Below are 24,789 nucleotides of genomic sequence, written 5' to 3'. Positions count from 1 at the left end.
GTTCCACTGCTTCTGAGGCTTCATGTTCTGGTCATGGAATTTATAGGTACTTTTGTTGTGTTCACTAGTTGTGCTACATGTGTTCTGCTGATTTATGTTCTTATTAGATGATTAAAGGATAGTGTTATAGTACTTCGTTTTGCTAAAACTAGCTGGACTGGATCATGATATCCACATAATGCAAAGAAAAGGGGCACTATAGTTTCTCTCCCCAGAAGCATTGTCCAAATATCATTTGCCCTGGGGTTTTTCTTGAGCATAATATATTATTGATTCTGTTTGTCTTTTTACAATTATGCTCCAACCATTGTTGTTTGTAACTGAGGGTCGCTCGTTACAACTACAATGAAAAAAACAGCTACTCATTTAGATTAATAAGGGCTGTTGTTGTTAGATGAGGCCCATCAGTTGTAGTTGGAGTCTACAAAGCTATAGAACCTTCTGCGCAGCCATTTATATACTTCATGATGCATCTGCTCATACTTAGCAGGGCCTCTTTGGCCCTTACAGTCATCAGGTAAACGCACTTACCTGATAAAAATAATATTGACTAGATAACTGGTGGTAGGAATCTTAAAGTTACTTTGTTGAGACTCTAGAACTTCTAAGGGTAGATGGTTCTTACAGTTAATAATGTTGGATTTAGTGATATCCAAAGCCTGTACTACACTGGGGTTGATTTTAAGTCTTCTGCAACAGGCAAAGCAGGTTGGGCTGCTCCCCGGCTCAAAGATGCTGACTTATCTCTTGATAAGTTACGTGAAGGTTATGTTGAGGTGAGTTTGATGGTTTTAGATTTCTATTCTTGATTGGTAGTTTTACTGATAGCTATTTTGACATCTAAATAGAACAGATTGTTTCGTGGTAGTTTGAAAACTAGGGAAGTTATTAATGCTTCAGTAGACGGGTTTATATATGTTCTAAGCTGCCTAGAACAAGGACATAAAAACCTAACCGCCTTATGAATAAGCTCCTTTGAAGTCCAAACGATCTTAAGTACGTTGGAGGCTGATTTGACCTTGCTAGAACCAAATTTTGATCTAGCTTCAGTGTTCTCCCCCAAACCAATTTCCTATATTTTGATATTGTTGAATCCGCTGAAATGAACTTTATCTTGAACAGCTATTGGAAATGCTTTTCTGTAATGATAGCTCCTGTTAGAAGCTGTTATTTTTACATGATCGCTCTTCAAATGGATATTACCATCTTCTGAAGTCCCTTCATGAAACACAGAAGTATGGAAAAGCTGATCCTGTTCCTATGTTCTCTGTGCCAGATAATTATGGCGATGCGAACGTTGTATCAGAAGTGCAAGCTGGTGCATGGAGACCTCAGCGAGTATAACATACTATATTTTGAGGTGAGCTTTTATTTTCTGTACTTTTGAATTATGGCATTCTCAACATAGACTATTGACTTCTTTTGTCGTGCAGGGTCACTTGTACATAATTGATGTTTCACAAGCTGTTGATCTTGACCATCCTCATGCTCTTGATTTCCTTCGAGAGGATTGTATACATGTTTCGGTAAATACTTCTATGATTATTTCTCTTCCTTTGTTTTCCTCTTGCGTGGTTATGTACTGAGTTACTTTATGTGAACGAAGACGATTTGTAATTTTCTCTTCACTTTCACACAGGATTTTTTCAAGAAACGTGGAATAGCTGTTATGACAATAAGGGAATTGTTTGATTTTATAGTGGATCCTACTATTGATGATGATTTGGTGGATAGTTATCTGGAAGAGGTATGTAAGAATTGCATGCATCCATCCACCCCGTTCAATCTGAAACTCCATTTTTAGTTACTGTGGACTCAGGGAGATACTCATTCATGTTACTCTGAATATCTTCACAGGCACAACAAAAGATTTTGGCAAGAGGTGATGTGATCTCCGCGGAGGAAGAAATTGCAGATTCTGTATTTGTGCAGGTTTGTAAGTTACTTGTAAATGACACAGAATGTGATTTGTGTTTTGCTTGAATTGTAGCCTGATTTATATTGTAATAACCACCCGAAAGTTCAAAATTTAGATATCCGTGTGTGAAAATTTTACTAACAGCCCATGATAAACATTTTCCCTTCAGTCATTCATTCCAAAAACTTTGGACCACGTGAAGCACGCTGAGGAAGATGTGCAACGCATTATCAGCGGGAAGGACACTGGGGACATGTACTATCAAACTATTACAGGTCTCAAGAAGGCCCTAGCTATGACCAATTCTTCCCAAGCAGAAAACGAGCAGTGCGAGTGCAATGACAAGCCGATAAAAGAGGATTCCCTTCAGCCCCATAAATCTCCCAGCTTGCCAGATGGAGAACCAGAAACCGGAACTGAGGAAAGTGACTCAGACGCCAGTGACTCAGATGAGGAGGGTTCATCTTCTGAAAGTGATAAGCAGACACCGGCAGATCGGAAAGCAGCTAGGAAAGAGAACAAGAAGAAAGTTAAAGAAGAAAAGAGGGAGGCACGGAAGAATAAAGTTCCAAAAGCCGTGAAGAAGAAGAAGAAAAAGCTGGCAAAGGCCAAGAAGTACCGGTGAACGACTAAGAGGCTAATCCTTGTAAGTAGCACAGAGCAATTTTGCAGTGTAGTGGGAGTGTTTAACTCTGGATAGAACTTCTTGCTAGCATTTGATATATTTGAGTGTGCATGGTGCTTTCTTCCCTTCCCTTGTATGCTGATTTGCAGTGTTATACGAGGATGTACACTTGCATAAGCTGCAATTATTTGCCAGATTTTAAATTTTTATTTAATTAAAGATGAGTTCCAATTAGCAGTGTAGTAAATTTTGTTGCCTTGGCTAGTCCTACTGCAAGGTGTCTCGTCGAGAGCTGACACTTAGAACTGTACATGTAGGAAGATAAGTATGTAAACGGAAGGAAATCCACTCGGAACTAAGCTGGGACAACATGCGCAAGAGTTCTTGTTCTTTGTACTCTTAACTAGACAAACCTCTTCCTACACAGGCAAAATGGATATCTTAATTCCAATATTGGTGATAAAGAAAAAGGAAAGGGAACAAAAAAGGCGGGTAAAGTTATATTGACATTCTCCATGTTAGTTCAAAATATACAAAAATTTTATGCTTTTTACAAAATTATAACTACTCCCTATGAGGTTATAGTTGTTGTATCACTTATTCAAAAGCTAAGTTTATGCAAACACCTTGAGAAACATTGCATTAACACCCTTCAGGGTGTAACTGTCATTTTGTAAAAGATATAGAGTGTGTGTATTTTGGCAGTTTAGATTGTTTCAATATAATTTATAAAAAAAAAAAAGGTGAAGAATTACCGATGACAATCGATGAATACACAAATACTTAGATATTTCTCGATGTATACTCTGTTATAACTCTTAAAAAGTCTGGCAGAGTGTTTTACAAGTAGTACAGGCGTATAGCCTTACCCACAGGCTAAGGGGATCTTCATTTACTCTACAGATATCTTTCTTCTGGAGAAAAAAGGCCAGCAACATGTTCGGCAGCCATTCTTTTTCCTGCAATAAAATCGACAAACAGTTTTTTATAAACTGTTAGATGGCTGCTGTGAAGACAAAGCTGTAAATTTAAGAAGCTTGTATAACCTCGTACTGCATATTTGTGCATAGTTTCCAAGATTCAAGATTTACTCATACTTCAGACTACAGACCAAAAACACAACATGAATCTAAAGAAGAAAAAAGCTGGTAAGAACAAATTTGGAAACTACCCTTTATTTAGATTCAAAAGAACCAAATTTCCCCAATTCTTTATATCAAAGCTTGGAAAGGGAAGATAGGTAATAAACATACCTGCCACCGCCGCTATTGCTCCGGCAGCTACTGCTGCCGCCGCTGCTTTCAGTGGTGCCGCTGCTGCCACTATTATTACTTGTTCTGCTACTATCACTATCACTAGAGCCAGTAAATTTCTTCTTCCACCAATCCCTTTCACCACCAACCTTTACCACCTCAGGCTTGGGAGAGACTTTCCAACTATTATTATTACTAGCAAAGCTCTTCTTTTTCTTGGAGTTGAAAGAAAATGGAAACACCATATTCAGAAACATCCCTTTATTCTCAAAGCTCCCACTTCTCATTATTATATTCTTTCTCTCCAGACTCTTCACTCTTACGACTCCCCCTCGCTGCAAACTCTGATTCTTAGGATTTTCTCTTTCCAACTGATGAGGGGTTTGAGTTAATTCCACACTGTGATGATGCTCAACAAGATCTTTTAATGAAAGTTCATACGATGATTCAGGCATGTCTTTCACCATCTCCATGAGTTCCCTCTGCCCTCTAGTTATCGCTTGCACTCTAGAGTTTGGTGATAAAGAGCTGTAGATATGGTGGCTGAGGAGGGGCTGATCAGATGGGCTGTTCTTCCACAGAGGCGGTGAGCAAACGCCGGAATCATCACTTTCCAAGAATTCTTCATTATGGTTTGGCCGAAACTGAACCACAAGTTCTTGATCATTACTATACTCGTTGCTGCAACTCTGATCATGGGTTTGTGCCAATCTACCCCAATCGGCATGAGTATGATGAGAGAATGGAGTTGCTGGATCATACATCATGGGATTGGGGAGAAAGGAATGGGGTGGGGGGGGGGGGGGGGGGGGGGGGGAGAAAGAGGTGGTTGTGGTGGGATTGTCATCAACATATGTAGGTCCTAAATGGTCACTTTCCTGACAATAACAAAGTATTTTTATTGGTGTGGCTTTCTTATTTACTGTTTTTTTTTTAAAAAAAAAATAATTTTTGGGTTTTTGGAAAAAAAAGGTCAAGAATTTCTAGATGGGTGGGATTAAGAGTAGGGCCCATCTTCCCCCCATTTTTCCTGGGCTTTGTCTACTTTTTGGCATTATTTTTTCTTGAGGATAAAGATTGGCCTACCCAAGTGCTCAATTTTATGTATTTTTATTAATTTCATTTTGTTTTGAATAATTACGTTGTCCTTTAGTATTTTTAAAGTTTGTTCTCTTTTAATAAATTGATCCATCTGTTTATAAGATGAGGAGAGTTTGTTAAAACAGAGCATTGAATAAAAATTCATATTTATTTATAAAACTATTATAGGTCAAATAATTCTTTTTTTTTTTTTATCAAGGTAAAAATGTACTAGTGTGTGAACTTTGAAAACATATAAGGGTCTTTTGGTCGAAAATGATTTGTTTAACTTATAGAAATTAGTGATAAATTAATTAGGAATAAATATAATTTTTTTTTTGCTGATTCGTTCAAATTTTGTGAATTAACAGATGGATACATTTGTTGAAAGGAAGTAAACGTTAAGAGTATTAAATATAATTTTCTTAACACAGAGAGTTTATATATAATTACACCAAATCTTAGAAGATGAAAGTGTAATTATCCTCTTTATTTTTCCATAATGAGCTTGTGTTATTGCTTAATCGAGTTGTTCTACTTGTACATATATAGAGAAAGAGACTTAGAATCAAGAAATTCATTAAAGATGTTAATTAGAAAAGCGTGTTGGACTAGTAGTACATGTCATAATAATAAAGGTAGCCAAATAATCTTAGAATTTTAAAAAAATAATTAATTAAATAAGATCTAATCATAATTAAAGTTGAAGTAGAAGATTGTATTACTACATATCTACGGAAGTGTTATAATCGTATATGTTTTTAATTAGTAAGATGTGAGATTTCTTTTTTTTTTTTTTCCCAAAAAAACAGGCTGTTGATGTATTTAAATAAAATAAGATAGTAAAATTTATTTATGCTATTAATAGTAAATACCTATTTAATTTAAAAAAATTGAATTAATTTGCTAAAAATTATTAAACACTTCGCAATATCAATTAAAAAAATTGAAAATTTTTATAATTAAGTTCAACCCAACACTCTCTATATAATGTGAAATAAATGGTAGGGCTGCTGATGCAGACTCTATAAAACTTGAGAATATTAAAAATATAAAATTTGAATTATTTGCTAAACTAATGATAAAAAAAATAAGAGATATTTCCAGTGATCTTGAGGGGGAAAAAAAAAAAAAAAAAGAAGAAAAAAGACGACTCTTGGAAGATTGGGAAGGGGTATAAAAATTGTGATGCATTTAATAATATTTTATAACAACATGATTTGAATGGTACTAAAAATGTATTGTGCCACGACGACTTTCATTAATGTCACCTAACTCGCTTTAATTTTTAGTTATGAAATTGAGGTCTTGGAATCCAAAAGTATACGGAAATATTAGCTACCTTTAATTGCCTATTTGCTATCACTTTACCTAAAAATACGTCTACTTCACTTGGTTTTGATTCAAATTGTAATAAAATTATTATTTTTTAAATATAGACACAAAAATAAGAATTATTAGTAATTTGTGCTGCATTTCGTGTGTGTGAGTTTTTAATATTATTTAACATAAAATATTTAGTACTTTGTAAAGTATATACAAAATAGTAAGTTATTTAATATTTATAAGGAAATAGTCATTAAAAAAAGATAATGATACAATATTAGATAGAAAAATTGATGCATGAAAAAGAAATAACTATCATAAATACAGGTGAGTGTGAAGTTTGATAAATAAATAAAAAATTAAACTAAATATTAATAAAATATAAAACTACAGACAAAAAAAAAAAACACACCAAAAAGATCAATCTCACTTAATAATAAAATTAGTGTGTACGATATATTAAAAATATATTTCAATTGTATAATTCAAATATTAAAAATAAAACGCGTGGGAGAGAAGGAAGTTGGGAACGTAAGAAGATCGAAAGTTAAGAAAAAAGATGTAATAATTAAATATTTGGTGAAATATTATTAAAAAAATAAAAAAATGACAGACAAAAAATGCAAAACACTTTGATCAATACTAAACATGGTAAAAATATCTCCAAGTAAATAATATGGAGGCGTATATGATTAAAGAATTTCAAGAACATAAAATTCTAAAATCGTGACATCAACAAATCACGACTAATAATCTCATTGACATTGCAAGTTGCATGTATCTACCCACACGTGTGTGACTTTCTAGTCCTTCCTTGAGCGCCTCTCTCCTCCAAATTCTAGAATTTAGAAATATAGATAATTATATTTATATCCTTTGAACTGCATAATCATTCTTATTTTTTTGCAAATTTTTAAAAAATGCCACTCACAATAAAAAGATATAGATAGTTTGTATAATAATATTGGTATTTTTTGGGGTGTATGTGTAATTTTTCAAATAATAAGTATGATTTTTGTAAATCATGTTGATATTTCTGGTGAATGTATGTGTAATTATTCAAATGACATGAATGATCTGTATAAATAAACCATAAATTAGGGGTGTAACTGTATTTACTCGTTAAAAATATAAAAGTACAACAATATGAAATTCTTCTAGAACATGGGAAAGTAAATGCTAGATAAAGTCAATAAAAGCGTGTTTATGAAGTTAAATGCATTTTTTTTTATTTCTTTATAGCTATGTGTAGACTTTGGACTTGAGTAAGATAAATGTTTAAAGAAAAATATTTTTATGTTTTTGCATTTAAGAATAAATGTGGAAGAAACAACATTTTGGAGTACTTAATTATGAGTAGCTGTCGAAGCATTTTTAATGTGTGTGTATAATTTTAATTTTTAATTTTTAAATTAAAAAGAAGATTGAAAAAAATTAAATGAATGATTGATTTTAAATTGGTGAAATAAAATAATATTTAAAAGATAATTATTTACAACTAATTAATATAAAATATGATTATTTATAATCAAATATAAGTATATGCAACGAGTAGTTACTCTAAAACTTTAAACCTTAATAAAATAGGTGTTACTGTACGTGGTCTTGTGAGCATATAAAAAAGAAGTTTAATGTGAGATGGAGAGAAAAAGTACAATTGTGAGAAGAAACAATCGTGGTATGTGGAAATGACAAGGAAATAAATTTGTGGGGAAAAAAAAGAATGAGGTAAGAGAAACGTGGGGTAGTGAACTGCGAGAAAAATAATTATAATTATGAAATTATTAAAAGACATTGAAATTATTATTTTTATATAAAATAAAATTTAAGAAAAGAATGGATTAAAGGGTAAATTTGGGTATTATACGATAAAAATATATATGTTTTTGACCTAATTGGGCTTCAAAGAGTGTATGTATGACCATAGAGGGCTTTAAACCAGGACGTTTTATGGAGCCGAGTTCCCTCTAAGCCCAATTACTATATTATATTAATACTACGTGATTTGAAATATTTTGACAGTTCAATTGGCTGGAATTTATTGCTTTATTACAATTGTAAATTTGTACATTCTCATCGTCTTCGTTTGCATGTTCGGTATTCATCAAAGTGCTAACAGATTCCTTCATACAGTTTCATTTTTCACTCGTCTAGTCGACCAGTGTTTTTCAGTAACAAATCCCTCGAATTCTTTGAAGTTGATTCATGCCCAGTTGATAAAACTTGGTCTCAGTTCCAATACGTTTCTGGGAAATCGCTGTATCGATCTTTACTTGAAATCTGGTTCTGCAATCGATGCTTTGGAGGCATTTCACGACCTGCCCGGTAAAAATATTGTCTCTTGGAACTTATACTTGAAAGTGTGTTATAAATGTTTTGGTGTCGAAAAAGCACGTCTGGTGTTCGACAGGATGCCAGAAAGAGATGTTGTGAGTTGGAACACGATCATTTCGGGGTATATTTCAAGTGGGTTTCTTGATAGGGCGTGGGAACTGTTTTTAGAAATGCGGGATTCTTGCGTTAGGCCGAGTGAGTTTACGTTTTCAATGTTGTTATGCTGTGTAAAGTGTGGTAATTATGCTAAGGAAATACATGGGTGTATTGTGAGGTTAGGTGGAGGTTATTCCAATTTGGTGGTTGGAAATTCCTTAATTGATGTGTATGGGAAGCTTGGTCTTGTGGATTATTCTCTTGCTGTGTTTTTGAGCATGGAGAAAGTGGATGTAGTTTCTTGGAACTCTATGATTTCAGGTTGCTGTAAAGCCGGTTATGAAGAATTTGCTTTGCATAAATTCTGTTTAATGGGAAGAAGGGGTTTCAAGGTGGATGAGCATACCATATCCGCGGTGCTCAATGCTTGTACTAACTTGCGAAATTTGGAGAAGGGTAAGCAAGTGTTTTGTCTTTGTATAAAGCTGGGGTTTCTTTCAAACACAGTTGTTTCCAGTGCAGCTATTGACCTGTTCTCCAAATGCAATAGAATGGAGAATGCAATATCTGTTTTTAAGGAATCTTATCTATTTGATTCAGCCATCTGCAATTCAATGATTGCGTGTTACGCGAGCCACAATTTTGAGGCGAAAGCTCTGGAGCTTTTTGTTTTTTCTTTCAGTGAAAGTATCAGACCGACTGAATTCGCACTGAGCTGTGTTCTTTGTTCTGCTGCTGTCTTTGTTTCAGTGGAGCAAGGTAGTCAACTTCATTCTTTGGTGATCAAAGCAGGGTTTGAAGCGGACAATGTTGTGGCCACTTCACTTGTACATATGTATAGTAAATATGGGTTAATTGACTTGGCATTAAAGGTCTCTGCAGATATGGATTCTTGGGATTTAATATCCTGGAACACTATGATACTGGCGTTGACCCAGAATGGCAAACCAGTGGAAGCCATTTGCCTCTTTGAAGAACTACTTCAAAGTGGTTTGCGTCCTGATCGGATAACATTTGCTGGCGTTCTTTTAGCTTGCAGTTATGGTGGGTTTCTTGAGGAAGGCATGACGATTTTTTCTTCAATGCAACATCATGGAGTCAACCCAGCAAATGAACACTATGCCTCTCTTGCAGACATAATGACTCGGGCTGGTAGAATTGATTCAGCAATTGATTTATTGCACAAAATGCATTGTCAACCTAGTGGTCTTATGTGGGAATTCATACTTCGTGCTTGTGGGGATTATTGCGATCTAAATCTAATTGAAATAGTTGCAGAGAGGATGATGGAGTTGGAACCACACTCATCTCTTCCTTACGTGATTTTGGCTAACGCCTATGAACAGAGGGGTAGATGGGAAAGCCTTGTTCGAACGAGGAAGAAGATGCAAAAGATGGGAACACATGAAGTAGCTGACTGCAGTTTAATTGGTATAAAAGGCCATAGCTTTAGTTTTGAAGCAAACCAAATGATTCATTATGGTGGGAAGCATGTGTACTCAGTTTTGGGTTTATTGATGGAAGAGATGTGGGATGAAATGATGCTTAATTCAGCCAATCAGGCATAAGCGACCAGAGAAGCATAAGGTGACTAAAGTCGCATGGAAAGCCGAGATCACACTTTGTTTTTCAGCATGATGGTTCTGTAGTTGGTATCTTCTTGGAAGATATTTAGTGCCAACTCATTGCAATTAGCATGATTGCAGATTCGGTATACTAATGACACTGAAAAGTTTGTTTCACTTCGAAAGTGTTTCAACAGCCTAATGCAGAACACAATCAGATTACTTAAGGGAAACTGTTCGTACTGGGTGTCAAGTTGTCAAATTCCCAAATGCGATCCATTATACCTTGATGTCTCATAGATTTCTTTATTGACATCAGATTTGATGGATGTAAGTTTCCTATTTTTTTTTTACCAGGTTTCCTCATCCACCTAGTCAATATCATCAGTACAAACAATACATTTAAACTGAACCTCTGAGATTCCACCAAATATCGACAACTGAACAAAGTTGCTCCCATGAAACTGCGTGTAGCCTGTTGGCAAGTTCAGCATATGGGTTAAGAGTGGACTGACAAGAAGGGTACGAAGCTTAGTAGAAGCATTAGGAATCAGGTTAAGAGTATATGACAATTTGATCTTATTGGTTCTTGTTTCCACCTTTATACTAGGACATTCTAACTTGTTATTTCTCTAAATTCAGCTTCTGCTGCAGGAATAGATCGCAATCAGCATGGCAGATAATGGGGAAACCATCTAATATGTATGACCAGCTGCCGGCTAATCTCTGAGCAAGAGAAATTTCTTGGATAAACCATTACAAGACATCAAAACCTGTTTACACATTACACATTTACCTTTGTTGTATAAGAAAAATATGGAGAACGCACGAGGAGGGTAGTAAAAGCTCCTAACATGTACTTACTTCTCTATTCTTTTATATATAATTTGTTTCTGTGCTTAGCTCTTTGTTGACCTAGTTATCGTCAAACAAGACGATACTGCAAGACAACCATTAGCAGACGAGTGTTTGCTTGCAAGATCAATCAAATCTTGTATTTCTGCAATTTGTGAATGTTGAAGTTTGATCTTTCCTTGTGATGAACGTCCATTTGTACATACATCTTGAGTATTTTATTCTAATTTGTTGAAATATTCTATATTTGAGAGTATCAAGGTGAAACATTAAATTAGAAAGGATTGGAATTTTGCTGTAAACCCAATTGCTGAAGAAATGCTGCGGCTCATGATCATCTCATATATTGATTTGAAAGCCTAAACATGCCCTTCAAGAGTTGTCATCATCTACCCATTCTTCGAAGAATATGGGAGAAAATGTTAAATTTATACGAAAAATTTTGATGTGTAGGAATTCTAACTTTTTAATTCTTGAATTCTTACAAAGGATAATTGCATGAAGCCCACATGCTTGAACTCAAAAAATAGTAGTTAAATGAGATAAGATTCTTATCATTTGAAGATGGTAAATAAAACAGCGAACAAACTATAAAGTATATACTATGTCGATAAATACAAGATTCAGACAGCATAAATTTGTCTATAGGGTCACAAGAAAGACACAAGGAATTGTCGTTTGGTTTAAGCCAAGAAATGGATTCTTCGGAGTTATCTCAACTGCATTGCAACCATCAATTTTTCTTGCTTTTGCATAGACGGGTTCCGTTGCCCCTTGCTATAGACATATTTTGAGTATCAATCATATAAATCCTAACAGTTCTCTCTCTTTCACACACTCACACACAGTCCAGAGAATGAGACAGATTGGGACAAAGAATGGCAACAGATGATCCATCGAAAGAAAACATTTTTCATGTTCAAGAATTCTAGAAACAGAAATTCCAAAGTCGGGATCTTTTGTGCACAAGAATTCTTGAAACAGAAATTGCAGAACAAGCATCTTTCATGTTCAAGAATTCTTGAGATGAAATAGCAATTTTGCCCATTTTTTGCATTAACTTGGTGCTCTTTTGCATTCAAGAAAAACCCTTCACAAATTTTCTTAGATTTCAATTTATATGGCATCATCGATGGAGAGGAGCAGCAGTCGGAGGAGCTCCACTCCTTTCATGCCAAGAAGTATCGTGATTGCTTTCGATGCAACAAAAATACGAGACATTCAGGAGCTTAAGCAGATTATTTCTAATATTAGGTTGCATGACGACATGATTCAAGAAGCAGCCACAATCAAGCTGCTTGGGGTGTTGCACAAAGTACTGCACCCCAGTAAGTTTGCATATCTTATGGTATATATGTTTCTTATTGCATGCTACGTAGAATGAACTAACGTACATTGAACTTACATGTTAAGAGTGAATACAAATAGTGTGTGTGGCTCGTCATACATGAACTGTTTGTTTGAACTGGACCGAATTTACTCTCATCAATCCCTCATCCTATAGGCTTGTTGCAACTAAATAATCTTGACTCTTGGTTGCTCAAAATATGCTATGGGTAAAATGCCGTTGAATTTTGTACTATTCATACCATACATCACTCAATTCTTGGTTCGGTTGTTAAGTTCCATGATTTGTCATTTGTCTTTCTCACTTTCATGAAGCTGTCATTGTTAACAAGTACATTTGCAGTGGGCTTCCAAATTCAAATAGGGCCTAAGTCTTTTGTTGGAGCACATTTCCGTGCGATAGAAGAAGACGTCTCTAGAAAGGTTGATGAATATGTTCATACACTCCAGCACACTGCTGAAGAATGTGAAGCCGAAGGGGTAATACATACTTTCTGCTCCTTCTAATGTTTGCATAGCGGAAGATTTGCTTAGGACAAATTCTTTTTTTTTGGGCAAATATATGCAGCTAAGAGCACTGATCATGTTACATTCTTACAATTCTAACTATTTTCTCGAGTATAATATTTCTCAAACACAGTACATAGGACACATGCTGTAGTCAAACCAGAGATGCTTAAGGTGGGAAGTGTCATTTGATTGTTTGAAAGATAGTTTTGGACACAGTTTTTATGATGCTCTTCCCGGAAAATTTTCCGTTGCAATGAGTTATTGTTAATTAACCCCCCTAGCATCTACTTTTGTTGTCATGATTTCCCTGAAATGATCCTATTTATAGGTTAATATCGAGGTCAATATTTCTGCTGGAGCTCCGATCAAGAAGGTGGTTGTGCAAGAAGTAGTAGCTTTGAACCCAACGTGGGCTATAATTGATAGGTAACATTTAATCAAAAAAATTATGATCGCCTCGAATTTTCATTTATGCCCTTTTGTAGAACAAAAAAGGGAAGTTTTTTAATCTGATATCGTGCAGTATCACTGGATTATATGAAGAAGTAGAAGTCTTACTTTTTTCTGTTGATTATACCATTATTTTCATATTTGAACTTGGTTGCATGAGCTTGGTTGATGCTTATTTTCAATTCATATGAGATCTGCTATTTTTTTTTTACCTCACAACACATTCTTGGAAACTGTACTTGGTTAGCTGATGATGTATTATGGCAGGCACCTAAGGAAGGAATTGAGGTTTTACATTCAGCACATACCTTGCAAGGTCGCCCACGTTGTGGATAACTTATGCTTGCAGGTTTTGAGATCTTATCGTTTAGACAAGAGTACTGACACTATCAAGAATAATCTGGTTTATTCACTATCCAAGCCCGTTTCACCGCCACCTCCACCTGACAATGAGAGTGATAAGCAGTCTGTCGTTTCTGTACCTGCAAATTCCCCAAGAAGTTCTGATATTTCCAAGAGCAGCATGATGTCATCGGCCACAGCGTACGCTGAGGAGCCACGGAATGATTTTGACTCAAATGATCATCAAGAGACATCAGGTTAAGAAGATTATAATAGTTTGCAAAGATATCTGACTCTAAAATTTCTGATGCTGGACACTCATGTTTTGGCTCTATGCGGTTCATTTTCTCGTTCAAACTGGTGCTCTGAGTTCAACCATCTTTGTTTCGACCAGTTTGGTTAAAACAAAAAGAAAAAGCTCGTCCTGTATGCTTTCACGATGTTTGAATTTTACTTGCTTACTCTGTGATGGCTGCAGCACCTAACTAGGCATCTTGACATCCTGATCTCTGTTACTTATCATGTTCTGTAATTGTATTGACTAATTTCAGCAGGCAGCCAACATGAACTGGAAAATAAACATGATGAGTCTCCTGAAAAGATGCAAAAAGAGATAAGTTTGCAGAATCATTCTGGAAATCCTGTTTCTTGCTCTGCCAGCGAGATCAAAACGGGGCAGGATTCAATGGGATGTAGTTATTCTGATGCACCAGACAAACTCTCATCAGTTGATTCAGTGGAAGAAGGTGATTGCAGACTTTTTAACAATGTCCCGGTTTCTGTCTCTTAAATGTTTGTCTGTAACTGGTCTTGAATGATTGATGCAGGTACGAAAGCTAAAGTCAAAATTAAACAAGATGTTTCTCCCCCAGTGAACCAAAGACAAACAAGTCTTCAGATACATCCTGATGTGATGAAAAAGGACCTGGATTCAATGGGATTTACTTTTTCCATGATCAAGACTGCGACCAATAATTTTTCACCTGATAATTTACTGCGAGAAGGTGACTATGGAGTAGTATATAAAGGTCGGCTTAAGAATGGGCAGCTGATTGCTGTAAAGGTGCAAAAGGATGCAAACAAAAGACCTTCCGCAGAATTTCGTTCTGAAATTTACGTCCTCAGCATAGTACGTCACAAGAACATTGAGATGCTTCTTGGATATTGTTGCAAGGAAAACCTCGACATCTTGGTTTATGAATATATATGCAATAAATCACTGGAGTGGCATTTATTTGGTAAGCATTTTAGTAATATCAAACATATTTACTGAAAAATTTCATCTCATGGATGACATGTCATGCGACAGATAATAAAGAACATGTTCTTGATTGGCACCAAAGATATGCTATTGCCGTTGGAACTGCAAAAGGGCTGCAGTTTCTACATGAAGAGTGTCGGGGAAGTCCTCTCGTTCATCAGGACATCAGGCCAAGCAATATATTGCTCACAGACGACTTCATTCCCTTGGTAAATCTTGCAAGCCCCTAGTCTTTATCCAATGTCCTTGTTGCTCTAACGCATCTGTATACCCAAATGTGATCACCCCATATACTAGTGTAGATAGTCTCTATATCTTTCTATTCGTGCTTTTCTTTGTTAGTTCGATCAGATCGTATATGCGATGCCCTGCTCAAGAAAATATCTCAACTTGAACAATGTTTGGAGGTCAGACCTTATGTTCTTTCTGTTTTAATTCATGATCAGCTGGGAGACTGCGGTCTGGCAAAGTGGAAGACGAATAAAGATGATATCCAGACAAGACTTGTTGACAATCTTGCGTGAGTATTGGTTTATAATTTGTAATAAAACATGCTGTCTGGTGCATAAGTTGCCCTTGCAGTGATCTGACCTTGACCTCTCTCTGCAGATATCTTGCACCCGAGCGTGCAGAAAAAGGCGTTTCTTCAGTGAAAACAGATGTCTATGCACTAGGCATTGTTCTGATACAACTGATATCAGGAAGAAAGCCCGATAGTTCAACAACAGACAACCGGCAGAAGAACCTTAAACAATGGGTATGTTTTCAGCCTTTTCTCACCTTCTTAATGCCTCAACATTAGCAAATATCAACCTTGACCACATCTGTATTTCTTTGCTTCAGGCTTTGCCTTTGATTCAAACACTTGCATTCGACGAGCTTGTCGATCCTCGTCTTGAGTATTCATACGACACATATGAACTGTACAACATGGCTAGAGCAGCATACTCGTGTGTCCAAACTAAACCTTCAATGCGGCCAACAATTGGAGAGGTAAACCTGTGATACGTATCCGTATATCATAACGCTACGTTCATTCTTAACACCAAGCTTGATGCTTCAGGTATTGTGCATTCTTGAGGGGACGAACGATCTTCGACGCCACCTAAAGAGCAATTTATACCCAATCATACTGAATACAGAGGCCAGCCCTTAGTTGAGGTGAAACTGTAATGCTGATTTTCGATCTTTCTCTTCATTCAATTTTCATCTCACTCATATATAGTCAGGAGACACTGAGGGGACTAGCCTTACTGATGTGCCTCTACAGAAGATGAAAATTCAAATTTTAATTTCCTGTTGTGGTTAGGAGTGTATTCATAGCCATTGAAAGAGATAAACAACAATAATTCCCATCCTATTCTTATATGACTGCGTTGGTGTATGTTTCGGTGATGCGAAATCAGTTGACAGGTTGCGAAACGAATGCAAACAACAGAAGATACTATGTTCATACTTGCTCAACTTTTCTTTTACTAAAATAAGTTTTTGTAAAAAGTTTACGACAACAGATTACCTATTAATCGTTTATATTAAAATATCTGTAAATTATAAACTCACATTGAACAAAAAAAAAATATAAATATTGAGTCAGACTCAACGTCCAATATAAATAAAACTATTTAGCGTAATATTACATTGACTTAAAAATGAAGAAATATTTGTGGTGCAAAAATCAAAATGTATTTGGACAAGAAATGAAGAAAGAATTGGAAAAAGGCATGGGGATTTATTTGTTGGTTCTGCAAAAAAGTAGTATGTTGTTCTCACTCCTAGTTAATTACATAGCCTTTTATAAGATTTGATATATTTATATATAAATTTTTTGTAATTTGAAAATTTGTTTAGTATCTTGATATTTGCTTCCGTCTAACGTCACGATTAATTCAAATTTTTTAAATTACAAAAGATTTACGTGTATATTAAAAAATAACGCATCAATTGTGGAGAATGAACACTAATTACAAGAATAAAGATCACAAGAATTTAACAAAGTTTGACAATGTGCTTATGTCCTAAGCAATGAACAACTATAGTTTGAGAGAAGTATACAAATACAATGTGTAGACATAACCTTTGGTACATGTACAAAATTATCTTGTACCATAACACAGGGTGGCCGGCAGGCTACCAACAAAACTCATTTTTGTCCTCCTACTGTAATTATATCAAATTTTAAAATAAGACCAGAAGGATGTGTGATTATCCCCTTTCTTATTACTTGAAGATATGGGACACAGAGATATGATAGAACATGTCAAACAAAGACAAACATGATAAAATGATTTTTGCACCAAAAGTCGAAAGATAAATGCTTTTTACCAGACACCAACATTTGCAATCCTACACGCACACTCGTAGGTATATATGCGCTTTCAAGCCCACTGTTCCTTATGAAGTTGATTGATTAGGAGATGGAAAATATGGATATATGGATGCGGCTTCGTTTCTGTGCAATATGGATTTGTTACTTTCCTGATAAGGTTTGTTTTTTAAATTATTATTGGTTTGATTTGTCGTTTGGCTCATCTTCCTTTGTCGTTTGGCGTTTTCTTTAACTTTTTTTCTCTGGTCCCCATACAAATTCCCCATCACACCACATCAAAGCTTATACCTTCCGCCTCATCTTCAAATAAGAATGCTGTGGAGCCCACTTTTATTAGTATTGAATAATGATAAAATTTATTCCTTTTTTAGTATTGTTATTATTGTTTTAACAAGACAAATCTACTCTCCTCTCTTGAAATTTGATGTACATAAACTTCCTTTAATTTAAAAAATTATATTTAGCAACTACTAAAATTTACTTTCGTCTAAACAAATAAGTCATTCAATTGGTTAAAATTTATTAAATTTGTTAACATTGACAATAAAAATCGAATGAAAATTTATATTTACTATCAATTGGTTTACTAACTCGTTGCAGTTTAAATAATTTTTTTGGTATCAAATTATAAAAAATCTACATAATTATACCAATTTCAGGAGAGAACAGAAGCGTAGGTATCCCTGTAACTATGGAGCTTGACCGATTCTCAATGTTTGCAACTAAATCTTTTACATTATGATGAGTACCCAAATATCATATCTGCAAAAGGACCAAAACACCCCTCATTAAGGGCATTACAGTCATTTCGCGATCAGGATCCGCGAATATTGTAACAGGCGGGTCGCGTGGGACCCGACCCGGATCACGTACACCGACCGGAAACCCGGACAATCTCCACCGTTCGATCAGAACGCACACCAACGAGATGAGGCCACGTGGCCCAGTACTTACCGTACAACTGTGTATTATAAATAGACCCCGACACGCCATAAATGAGGTAACTGATACGCATTAATTGAGACCGAACTCCTAGATCGAACCAATTTCATTCGACCAAACTAACTTGAGCGTCGGAGGGTCATTGTCGGGGACGTGCCCGACGAGCTCACAGTTCGTGTTTTCATTCTCAGGGAACCCAAAATCTGGTCTTGGACGAATAGGCGCTTCGAGTGGAGATCGAATCACGAGACCGCATATTTCGACCCGGATCACATTAATTTTGCAATTGAATTATTGTAATATTTTGGTGAGCAGGTGCAGTGCTGCCACGTAACAGCCCAGCCAGAAAATTTGAAAGAAACAAATATATCTGCGTTGTAATGCACACCGCTTCCTGTTCACATGACACGTTTTGGCCATTGGCAATTGGCAATTTTTGAGGTACACTCATCTTGGACTAGGAGGTACAACCTACGACGTCCCACTCTCACTTTCACTTGCTACATTTTTTAGGTACATTCATCTTCCTTCCTCATTCCAGTTTCCGCAAACAATAACTAAAACACACACTCCCTTAATCATCTTTTATACTACCAAAATTTATCTGATTTATCATCTCAATCGTTTCTTGTTTTCTTGAAACGAACAGCAGAAGAAAAGAAGTCCCTTTGATGCTAAATTCTGACCACTGATCAGTTCTTTTAATTTTTCTTTCAAAGTTAAAACGAGAAAGAATTGAATTTTCTTGAAGAAGATGGTACCTCATGAAATTCTCTTTTGGTTTTTTGATTGACAGGAGCATAAAGGCATCAACTTTTTCTTTTTTAGGATTTTTGTGGTTTGAATTCTATATACTGATTACATAGTGGAATGATAGGGACAAAGGGCCTGGACTTGTGTTTTGAGAAGATGATGGTTTTTGGTGGTGTTGAGAATATGATGAATGGTAGTAATAATAACAATCTTGGTAGTGAAATTGGGGGTGGTTTAGGTGGAGGGTTGAGGATAATTGAGTGGAAAGATATTCCAGTGGAGCTGTTGCTGAGGATTCTGTCTCTTGTGGATGATCGGTGGGTGATTGTGGCATCTGGGGTGTGTCATGGCTGGAGGGATGCCATTTCTTGGGGCCTCACTCATCTCTCCCTCTCCTGGTATTCATATTTCTTTATTTTCATGATTTTGTTAAACATGGGATTCTGTAAATATTTTACTTGTGCTTGTCAGATTATGATCGAGCCTCATCTGTTATGGTCATCTGAAGTGGCAGTATTGCAAAATCACTAAGTTGATGGCTATTATTTCAATTTAGTTTGTATCAATTACAGAGTCGCTTATTGGATAGGGGAAGCAAGAGTAGGTGATCCATATTTCAACATTGTCACATATGCTAGAAAGAAAATAGATTCAAGCTTTCAGAGCTTGTAATAGTTGTTCTTGAGAAATTCTTGCGATATATATGTTGAAGAAATTTCGGTGTGTAGTGAACATTTCAGCATGCGTTATTTAGCTGTGTATGTTTCCTCAGGTGCAAGAAACGCATGAACGATTTGGTTCTGTCACTGGCTCCCAAATTCACGAAACTGGAGGTTCTAATTCTGCGACAAGGCACACCGCAACTTCAGGATGATGCTGTTGAAAAAATTGCAAATCACTGTCATGACCTGCAAGAGTTGGATCTCAGCAAGAGTTTCAGACTTACTGACCGCTCCTTGTATGCCTTAGCACATGGTTGTCCAAATCTTGTTAGGCTGAATATCAGTGGCTGTTCAGCCTTCAGCGATACTGCTCTCGCTTTCTTAACTGGCTTTTGCAGAAAATTGAAATTCTTGAATCTTTGTGGATGTGTTAGGGCTGCATCGGATAGGGCGCTAAAGGTATTGTGAACTGTAAGCCCACCTCCAAGATCAAATATGAGATTGTTTAACGTATTTCTCTCACTATCTTATGCAGGCGATTGGATACAACTGTAACGAATTGCAGTCTTTGAACCTGGGATGGTGTGACCGGGTCGGTGATGAAGGGGTGAAAAGCTTAGCCTATGGTTGCCCTGATCTCAGAGCTCTTGATTTGTGTGGATGTGTTCTTATAACCGGTATCTGTTTCTTGTACTTGTTCTCTTTCATTCAAAAATGTTGGAGTCGCAAAATTCAAAAGTATTCATACTATGAATAAAACCAATGAAATACTTTGAGGTGTTTCATTAAAGGAAGTGCATATTTCAACTCGGAAGAGGCGGAGGGAACTTGTAATTTTTGGAGTTGAATATTTTCTCTTATTGAGATGGCAATTCAGATTTCATTTGATTGGTTTTCGATTTAATAGCTTCAGTTTGTGGGTTTCTTGGTTTATGTCATGTGCTTATTGATGGATAATCATCTCAGATGACAGTGTAATTGCACTGGCAAACAACTGCCTTCACCTGAGGTCCCTGGACCTATACTACTGCCAGAACATTACAGATCAAGCCATGTATTCTCTGGCACAAAGCCGAGTGAAGAACAAGCCTGGGACATGGGCGTCAGTTTCCAACCGGCATGAGGAGGAAGGGCTTACGAATCTCAACATCAGCCAGTGCACTGCCCTGACTCCACCAGCGGTACAGGCGGTATGTGACTCGTTTCCTGCTCTTCATACGTGTCCTGGTCGACATTCCTTGATAATCAGTGGTTGTCTCAGCTTAACATCTGTGCATTGTGCTTGTGCTGTCCAAGCACACCATGCACCGACTGTGATCCCTCACTTAGCTCACTAAGACTGAGTTGCTTCCTGAAATAAGTAGGGGTTCTGTTTGAAGCTTGTTTTGAGCAAATTAAGACATTTGGTTGATGTTATGGAGGTTTAACTACACGGAAAAAACTGTTCATTTTCTTTGAAATGCTCTCCTTGTGCTGACTTTTCAGTGGTACCTTGTAAATTAGTTTGTATCTGGTGCTTTATTATGAATTGTTATTAGGACTGCAAAGTATATCGTATCATCGACCCTTGCTTTGAGATTGATTCTAAAGAGCCCCCTCAATTGGATATAAATAATGATAATGTGTAAAAATATTATTCCTGTTCCATTTTATTAAAGCTCATTTTAGTTCTATCGAATTGATAGTCCAACTAAGTTTAAATACTATGTATAGAGTAAGATAAGAGGTCAAATAAATCGAGACAGTAATATATGCAGCTTGACTTGATTTGTCGCACCCCTGAGGATTATCAGCCGAAATAGTGGCAAGAAAGTAGTTATTGTTAGGTTAATAGAACAATCGGATGATGGAAGTAATGCAGTAATAACCATGTTGTTCAAACAATAGGTTAACATACCTCAGTCACTACTATAGAAATGCACAAGTTTTTGAAACAACAGGTTTTAGCCCTTTTGGCTTTCCCCAAAGACTGTCTTCTGTTAAAAAAAATGTAGTTGAGGCATGCAGCTGATCACTGGTGCACAAATTATGAAAGATTCATAGCCTCTCATCTTCCTCTATACACAATTTCTTCATCATCTACATCAAATGCTGGGTTACAGAGACACCTGAAGAGTCTTCCAATTCCCTGTAATGAAAGACAGGAACATGTTACCTTCTCCCATTCAGACAATAAGAGTTCAGATGAATTTAGTGGAGGGGCTCATATCCACAGGTTCACCTGAGTAAGTAAAGGAGTACGATAATTGAGTGATCTTGGTGAATCGTCTTCGTCGCTACTATCAGAACTGCTGTCGTCTGCATCTGCTGAAGCAATTTTCTTCTTTGATGTTCCAGCATTTTGCATGTTCTTCTGACTCTGAATGCAACCACCTTTTGTTAGTTATTATCCCGACGAGACAAAAATCCAGACGCAGGAATTTTGTATGCTGTAGGTGCAGAATAGGTCATGATCTTATCAGAACAAGGACTACCTGGAAAACTTTTCCTAGGATTTTCAACGCCACTGCTCGCAATCTGAGTTCTTCCTTCCTTACACTGTTGTCTTGTAGAACCTACCAAACATCCAGAAATGAGTCTTGTACTGGATGAGCTACTAATCAAGTATATTTACAGCATTGTTTCATCGAAATCAGATAAATACCAAGTAATCTTAGGAGGTTTAGGGACCCAAACAATCACAATCATCAGTATATGAGAATCCCGTCGCATTAATGCTAGTATTGTCTCGAAATGTAGAGCCTGAGGACCTCCTAAGAACGACCCAGAAATACTAACCATTTGACAAACGTGTAGTAGAGTTATTTCAATGTCGACCACATTCAGTTTCCATAGTGAATTCATGAGAGTGTCTTTATTCAGTCTTAGATGCGATTCCATATCATTTTCTGGACTACTACCATCCATCTTGAATTGGCGCCTGATATCTTCCTGAAGTTGCAGCAACTGAAAAGCACCTGAAGTGGGATATATTGTTAGTGTTTTGATGTTTTATATTATCGCATCCGAGGTGATTCCATCATATATACATTCATATCAATCAACATACGCAAAAATTTCCAATGCAGATGAAAGTGAAGGGCACAATGCTACATATTCAGGATACCTTTTGCTGCAGTAAATTGCGACTTCCAGAAATGCCCTTTATTACGAACCCACTCGGCTACAAATGGGACTCCAAGGTAAATAGCTTTTTTCCCTAGCTGAAGTGCTGCTTGCCTTGTGTATATGTACCCAATTGTGTGCAAAATTTCAGCTCCAAAAGCTGCAAATAAGCTGTGAGTGAAGTTCTCTTGACAAGCTAAAGCATTTAGCTGAACTGATGATACGAAAATTATCAGCTGACCTGCATGTGAGAGTCTCTCTGCTTCGGATTCAGCTTGTTTTAAGAAGCCTTCTTTGTCGCCACGGACATAATGGTGAAGAAAATCTCTTAGTTTCCTAGCAAGCTTTTCTTCTCTTTCTCTTTGAACCACCTAAGTTAGACAACATTGGAAAAGTGAAACTGCAGAACCTATATATGATTTCGTACTTGATAAGTCACACAAACAGGGATTTCAGAAATGTGAACAAGATATGATGTAGGAATTATTACAGAAAGAGAAGGATGCCCCAGTAGCTTATATATCAGTAATTTCAAAGCTGATACACTACATATACCACCTTGAGTCTGTCGTGGACTTTGTCAGGATTATCACTTTCACCAGCAAATTCGGTAGAGGCCATTGACGCCACAGCTAAGTGACCTATATAGTCTTCAAAAAGTTCACTCCCAAATAGAAGAGCAAATACTGCAGTAGGATCAAGCATCGTTTCCCTAGAAGAAGGAATGAGCAAAGATGAGATTAAAAACCCAGTGTAGTTGACTCTGCCATGATCACTCAATCCAGGGCCGTAACATATAAACTTCACATTAACAACAGGAGCTTATCTTTAGAAAACACTCACTTAGATATACAGTACTTCCCATTGCGATCATAGGTGTCCCTCTGCACTGGATCACTCAAAACTTGGTATGCTTCTCCTAGTACCTGATGATACTAGGAATTACTTCTTCATGAATGAAGAGATGCAGTAGATTAAGTTACTTTATCGCATGAATTAGATCCAGACAACTCAAGAAAAGGTCTGAGAAACATAAAACCCAGCTTAAGTTGCTCAATTGATTATCATGTCCCTCACAAGTATTAACAAGACAAGCAGAGAAAGGTAGTGGAGAAGCAAAGTAGTTGCCTGAAATCGTTCAGCTGCCTGAGGATCATTCGGATTCTTATCAGGGTGAACTTGTCTCGCCTGCAACATTCATGATTGTGAAAAAATCATCAACCAAAACTTGAGCAATATTTCACTTTCATCATCAGGGAAACACGAACAGAGAAGAAAGCATAAACGAGAAGCAGCCGAATGCATTTTAAACATGACTTGGATTAAACAACCTGACAACCTCAGCCTGGTAGGATGCAAAAGTCAGAATAAAAAATTCTTCATTCAGAATTAAACAGGTTTCCCAATTCATCCAACAAAAATCAAAATTGGCGTAACTGCACATTTCAGTTGAATCATACAGTCCTGAACTCCAACCAACAGAACGGATAGAAACGAAGAAACTCACAATGGCCGAAAGAAAATAATGAATGCCCCTACTATCTATACACACATGAATCATGTTACATCTACTTTATCATCATCAAACAACCTATGAACTGACGATAATACAGAGACTACAAACATAGCACAAAAAGAAGAAGATCACCATTAAAAGGGTATGTCTTAAATAAATTAGCAAATGAATCCAAACCTTAAGGTAGTAAGCTTTGCGAATTTCCTCCTCAGAGGCAGAAGGGCTGACCCCAAGAATATCATAGTATTCAGTTTCTTTTACCATTTCTTTTCCTTCTCAGTTGAGAAACTCTGCAAGAAGTACAGAGAAGAATTCAAAGAAAGTAAGATGTTAGAGAGAAAGAATGTGTGTTGTGTGTGTGGAAATAGAGGTTGAGAGAATGAGATGAGCTTTCCAGTTCGCTGCATTGAATAAAGTAGTGCTTTTGTGAAAGCTTTTTCGCGGGAGAAAACAGTATTTTAACTGTCACTTTGTGGCGCTGATCATTTTGTATGCGTTGTCTACTACACCAACTTTTTCAATT

General features: G+C 36.5%; 6 protein-coding genes across 9 annotated transcripts in view; 4 read left to right on the top strand and 2 right to left on the bottom strand.

Moving 5' to 3' along the window:
* Window positions 1-2,727, top strand: part of LOC105159430 (serine/threonine-protein kinase RIO1-like) — a 5,262-nt gene extending 2,535 nt beyond the window's left edge. The window contains 7 exon segments of the mRNA XM_011076494.2: window positions 1-46; window positions 700-776; window positions 1,277-1,360; window positions 1,434-1,526; window positions 1,640-1,747; window positions 1,858-1,932; window positions 2,088-2,727. The exon segment at window positions 1-46 is cut by the window's left edge and continues 10 nt beyond it. Of these exon segments, the coding sequence (XP_011074796.1) occupies window positions 1-46; window positions 700-776; window positions 1,277-1,360; window positions 1,434-1,526; window positions 1,640-1,747; window positions 1,858-1,932; window positions 2,088-2,543 (939 nt within the window). The 3' untranslated portion in view covers window positions 2,544-2,727.
* Window positions 3,302-4,589, bottom strand: LOC105159431. Its single transcript, XM_011076495.2, has 2 exons — window positions 3,797-4,589; window positions 3,302-3,502 (listed from the first exon to the last, which is right to left on the bottom strand). The coding sequence occupies exons 1-2, from the start codon at window positions 4,561-4,563 to the stop codon at window positions 3,436-3,438; spliced, it is 834 nt and encodes a 277-aa protein (XP_011074797.1). The 5' UTR covers window positions 4,564-4,589; the 3' UTR covers window positions 3,302-3,435.
* LOC105159605 (pentatricopeptide repeat-containing protein At1g43980, mitochondrial) lies at window positions 8,230-11,205 on the top strand. 2 transcript variants are annotated; one of them, XM_011076719.2, is made up of 2 exons: window positions 8,230-10,719; window positions 10,852-11,205. In XM_011076719.2, the coding sequence occupies exon 1, from the start codon at window positions 8,293-8,295 to the stop codon at window positions 10,198-10,200; it is 1,908 nt and encodes a 635-aa protein (XP_011075021.1). In that variant the 5' UTR covers window positions 8,230-8,292; the 3' UTR covers window positions 10,201-10,719; window positions 10,852-11,205. The 2 variants fall into 2 exon arrangements, with proteins under 2 accessions (XP_011075021.1, XP_020548025.1); XM_020692366.1 differs by having other exon boundaries at window positions 8,230-10,751.
* Window positions 11,839-16,376, top strand: LOC105159604 (probable receptor-like protein kinase At3g17420). 2 transcript variants are annotated; one of them, XM_020692444.1, is made up of 11 exons: window positions 11,839-12,380; window positions 12,743-12,879; window positions 13,238-13,335; window positions 13,627-13,958; window positions 14,256-14,447; window positions 14,529-14,939; window positions 15,011-15,171; window positions 15,409-15,482; window positions 15,572-15,719; window positions 15,806-15,955; window positions 16,026-16,376. In XM_020692444.1, the coding sequence occupies exons 1-11, from the start codon at window positions 12,173-12,175 to the stop codon at window positions 16,116-16,118; spliced, it is 2,004 nt and encodes a 667-aa protein (XP_020548103.1). In that variant the 5' UTR covers window positions 11,839-12,172; the 3' UTR covers window positions 16,119-16,376. The 2 variants fall into 2 exon arrangements, with proteins under 2 accessions (XP_020548103.1, XP_020548102.1); XM_020692443.1 differs by having other exon boundaries at window positions 11,840-12,380; window positions 14,253-14,447.
* Window positions 18,641-21,192, top strand: LOC105159429 (F-box protein SKP2A). 2 transcript variants are annotated; one of them, XM_011076493.2, is made up of 5 exons: window positions 18,641-18,743; window positions 19,108-19,381; window positions 19,756-20,104; window positions 20,181-20,322; window positions 20,612-21,192. In XM_011076493.2, the coding sequence occupies exons 2-5, from the start codon at window positions 19,140-19,142 to the stop codon at window positions 20,980-20,982; spliced, it is 1,104 nt and encodes a 367-aa protein (XP_011074795.1). In that variant the 5' UTR covers window positions 18,641-18,743; window positions 19,108-19,139; the 3' UTR covers window positions 20,983-21,192. The 2 variants fall into 2 exon arrangements, with proteins under 2 accessions (XP_011074795.1, XP_011074794.1); XM_011076492.2 differs by lacking the exon at window positions 18,641-18,743 and having other exon boundaries at window positions 18,759-19,381.
* LOC105159428 (chaperone protein dnaJ 10) lies at window positions 21,424-24,659 on the bottom strand. The gene is made up of 10 exons (XM_011076491.2): window positions 24,444-24,659; window positions 23,879-23,938; window positions 23,594-23,676; window positions 23,309-23,462; window positions 22,992-23,121; window positions 22,752-22,910; window positions 22,424-22,602; window positions 22,120-22,200; window positions 21,867-22,004; window positions 21,424-21,773 (listed from the first exon to the last, which is right to left on the bottom strand). The coding sequence occupies exons 1-10, from the start codon at window positions 24,528-24,530 to the stop codon at window positions 21,693-21,695; spliced, it is 1,152 nt and encodes a 383-aa protein (XP_011074793.1). The 5' UTR covers window positions 24,531-24,659; the 3' UTR covers window positions 21,424-21,692.

The sequence above is a fragment of the Sesamum indicum genome, linkage group LG3 (genome assembly GCF_000512975.1).
Source record: "Sesamum indicum cultivar Zhongzhi No. 13 linkage group LG3, S_indicum_v1.0, whole genome shotgun sequence".
In the NCBI taxonomy this organism is placed as follows: domain Eukaryota; kingdom Viridiplantae; phylum Streptophyta; class Magnoliopsida; order Lamiales; family Pedaliaceae; genus Sesamum; species Sesamum indicum.
Note: the sequence above shows the minus strand (reverse complement) of the source record. Positions and strands in the feature narration are given on the sequence as shown.

Bases quoted from the DNA above. Each gene is read 5' to 3' on its own strand.
- LOC105159431 (XM_011076495.2), bottom strand. From the start codon at position 4,563: ATGATGTATGATCCAGCAACTCCATTCTCTCATCATACTCATGCCGAT. The intron at 3,503-3,796 runs GTATGTTTATTA...ATTTTATTGCAG, and splicing joins AGCAATAGCGGCGGTGGCAG to GAAAAAGAATGGCTGCCGAA.
- LOC105159605 (XM_011076719.2), top strand. From the start codon at position 8,293: ATGTTCGGTATTCATCAAAGTGCTAACAGATTCCTTCATACAGTTTCA.
- LOC105159604 (XM_020692443.1), top strand. From the start codon at position 12,173: ATGGCATCATCGATGGAGAGGAGCAGCAGTCGGAGGAGCTCCACTCCT. The intron at 12,880-13,237 runs GTAATACATACT...TCCTATTTATAG, and splicing joins AAGAATGTGAAGCCGAAGGG to GTTAATATCGAGGTCAATAT. The intron at 14,940-15,010 runs GTAAGCATTTTA...GTCATGCGACAG, and splicing joins ACTGGAGTGGCATTTATTTG to ATAATAAAGAACATGTTCTT.
- LOC105159429 (XM_011076492.2), top strand. From the start codon at position 19,101: ATGATAGGGACAAAGGGCCTGGACTTGTGTTTTGAGAAGATGATGGTT. The intron at 19,382-19,755 runs GTATTCATATTT...ATGTTTCCTCAG, and splicing joins ACTCATCTCTCCCTCTCCTG to GTGCAAGAAACGCATGAACG. The intron at 20,323-20,611 runs GTATCTGTTTCT...TAATCATCTCAG, and splicing joins TGGATGTGTTCTTATAACCG to ATGACAGTGTAATTGCACTG.
- LOC105159428 (XM_011076491.2), bottom strand. From the start codon at position 24,530: ATGGTAAAAGAAACTGAATACTATGATATTCTTGGGGTCAGCCCTTCT. The intron at 22,603-22,751 runs GTATCCTGAATA...ATCCCACTTCAG, and splicing joins GCAATTTACTGCAGCAAAAG to GTGCTTTTCAGTTGCTGCAA. The intron at 21,774-21,866 runs GTGAACCTGTGG...CTTTCATTACAG, and splicing joins GTACTCCTTTACTTACTCAG to GGAATTGGAAGACTCTTCAG.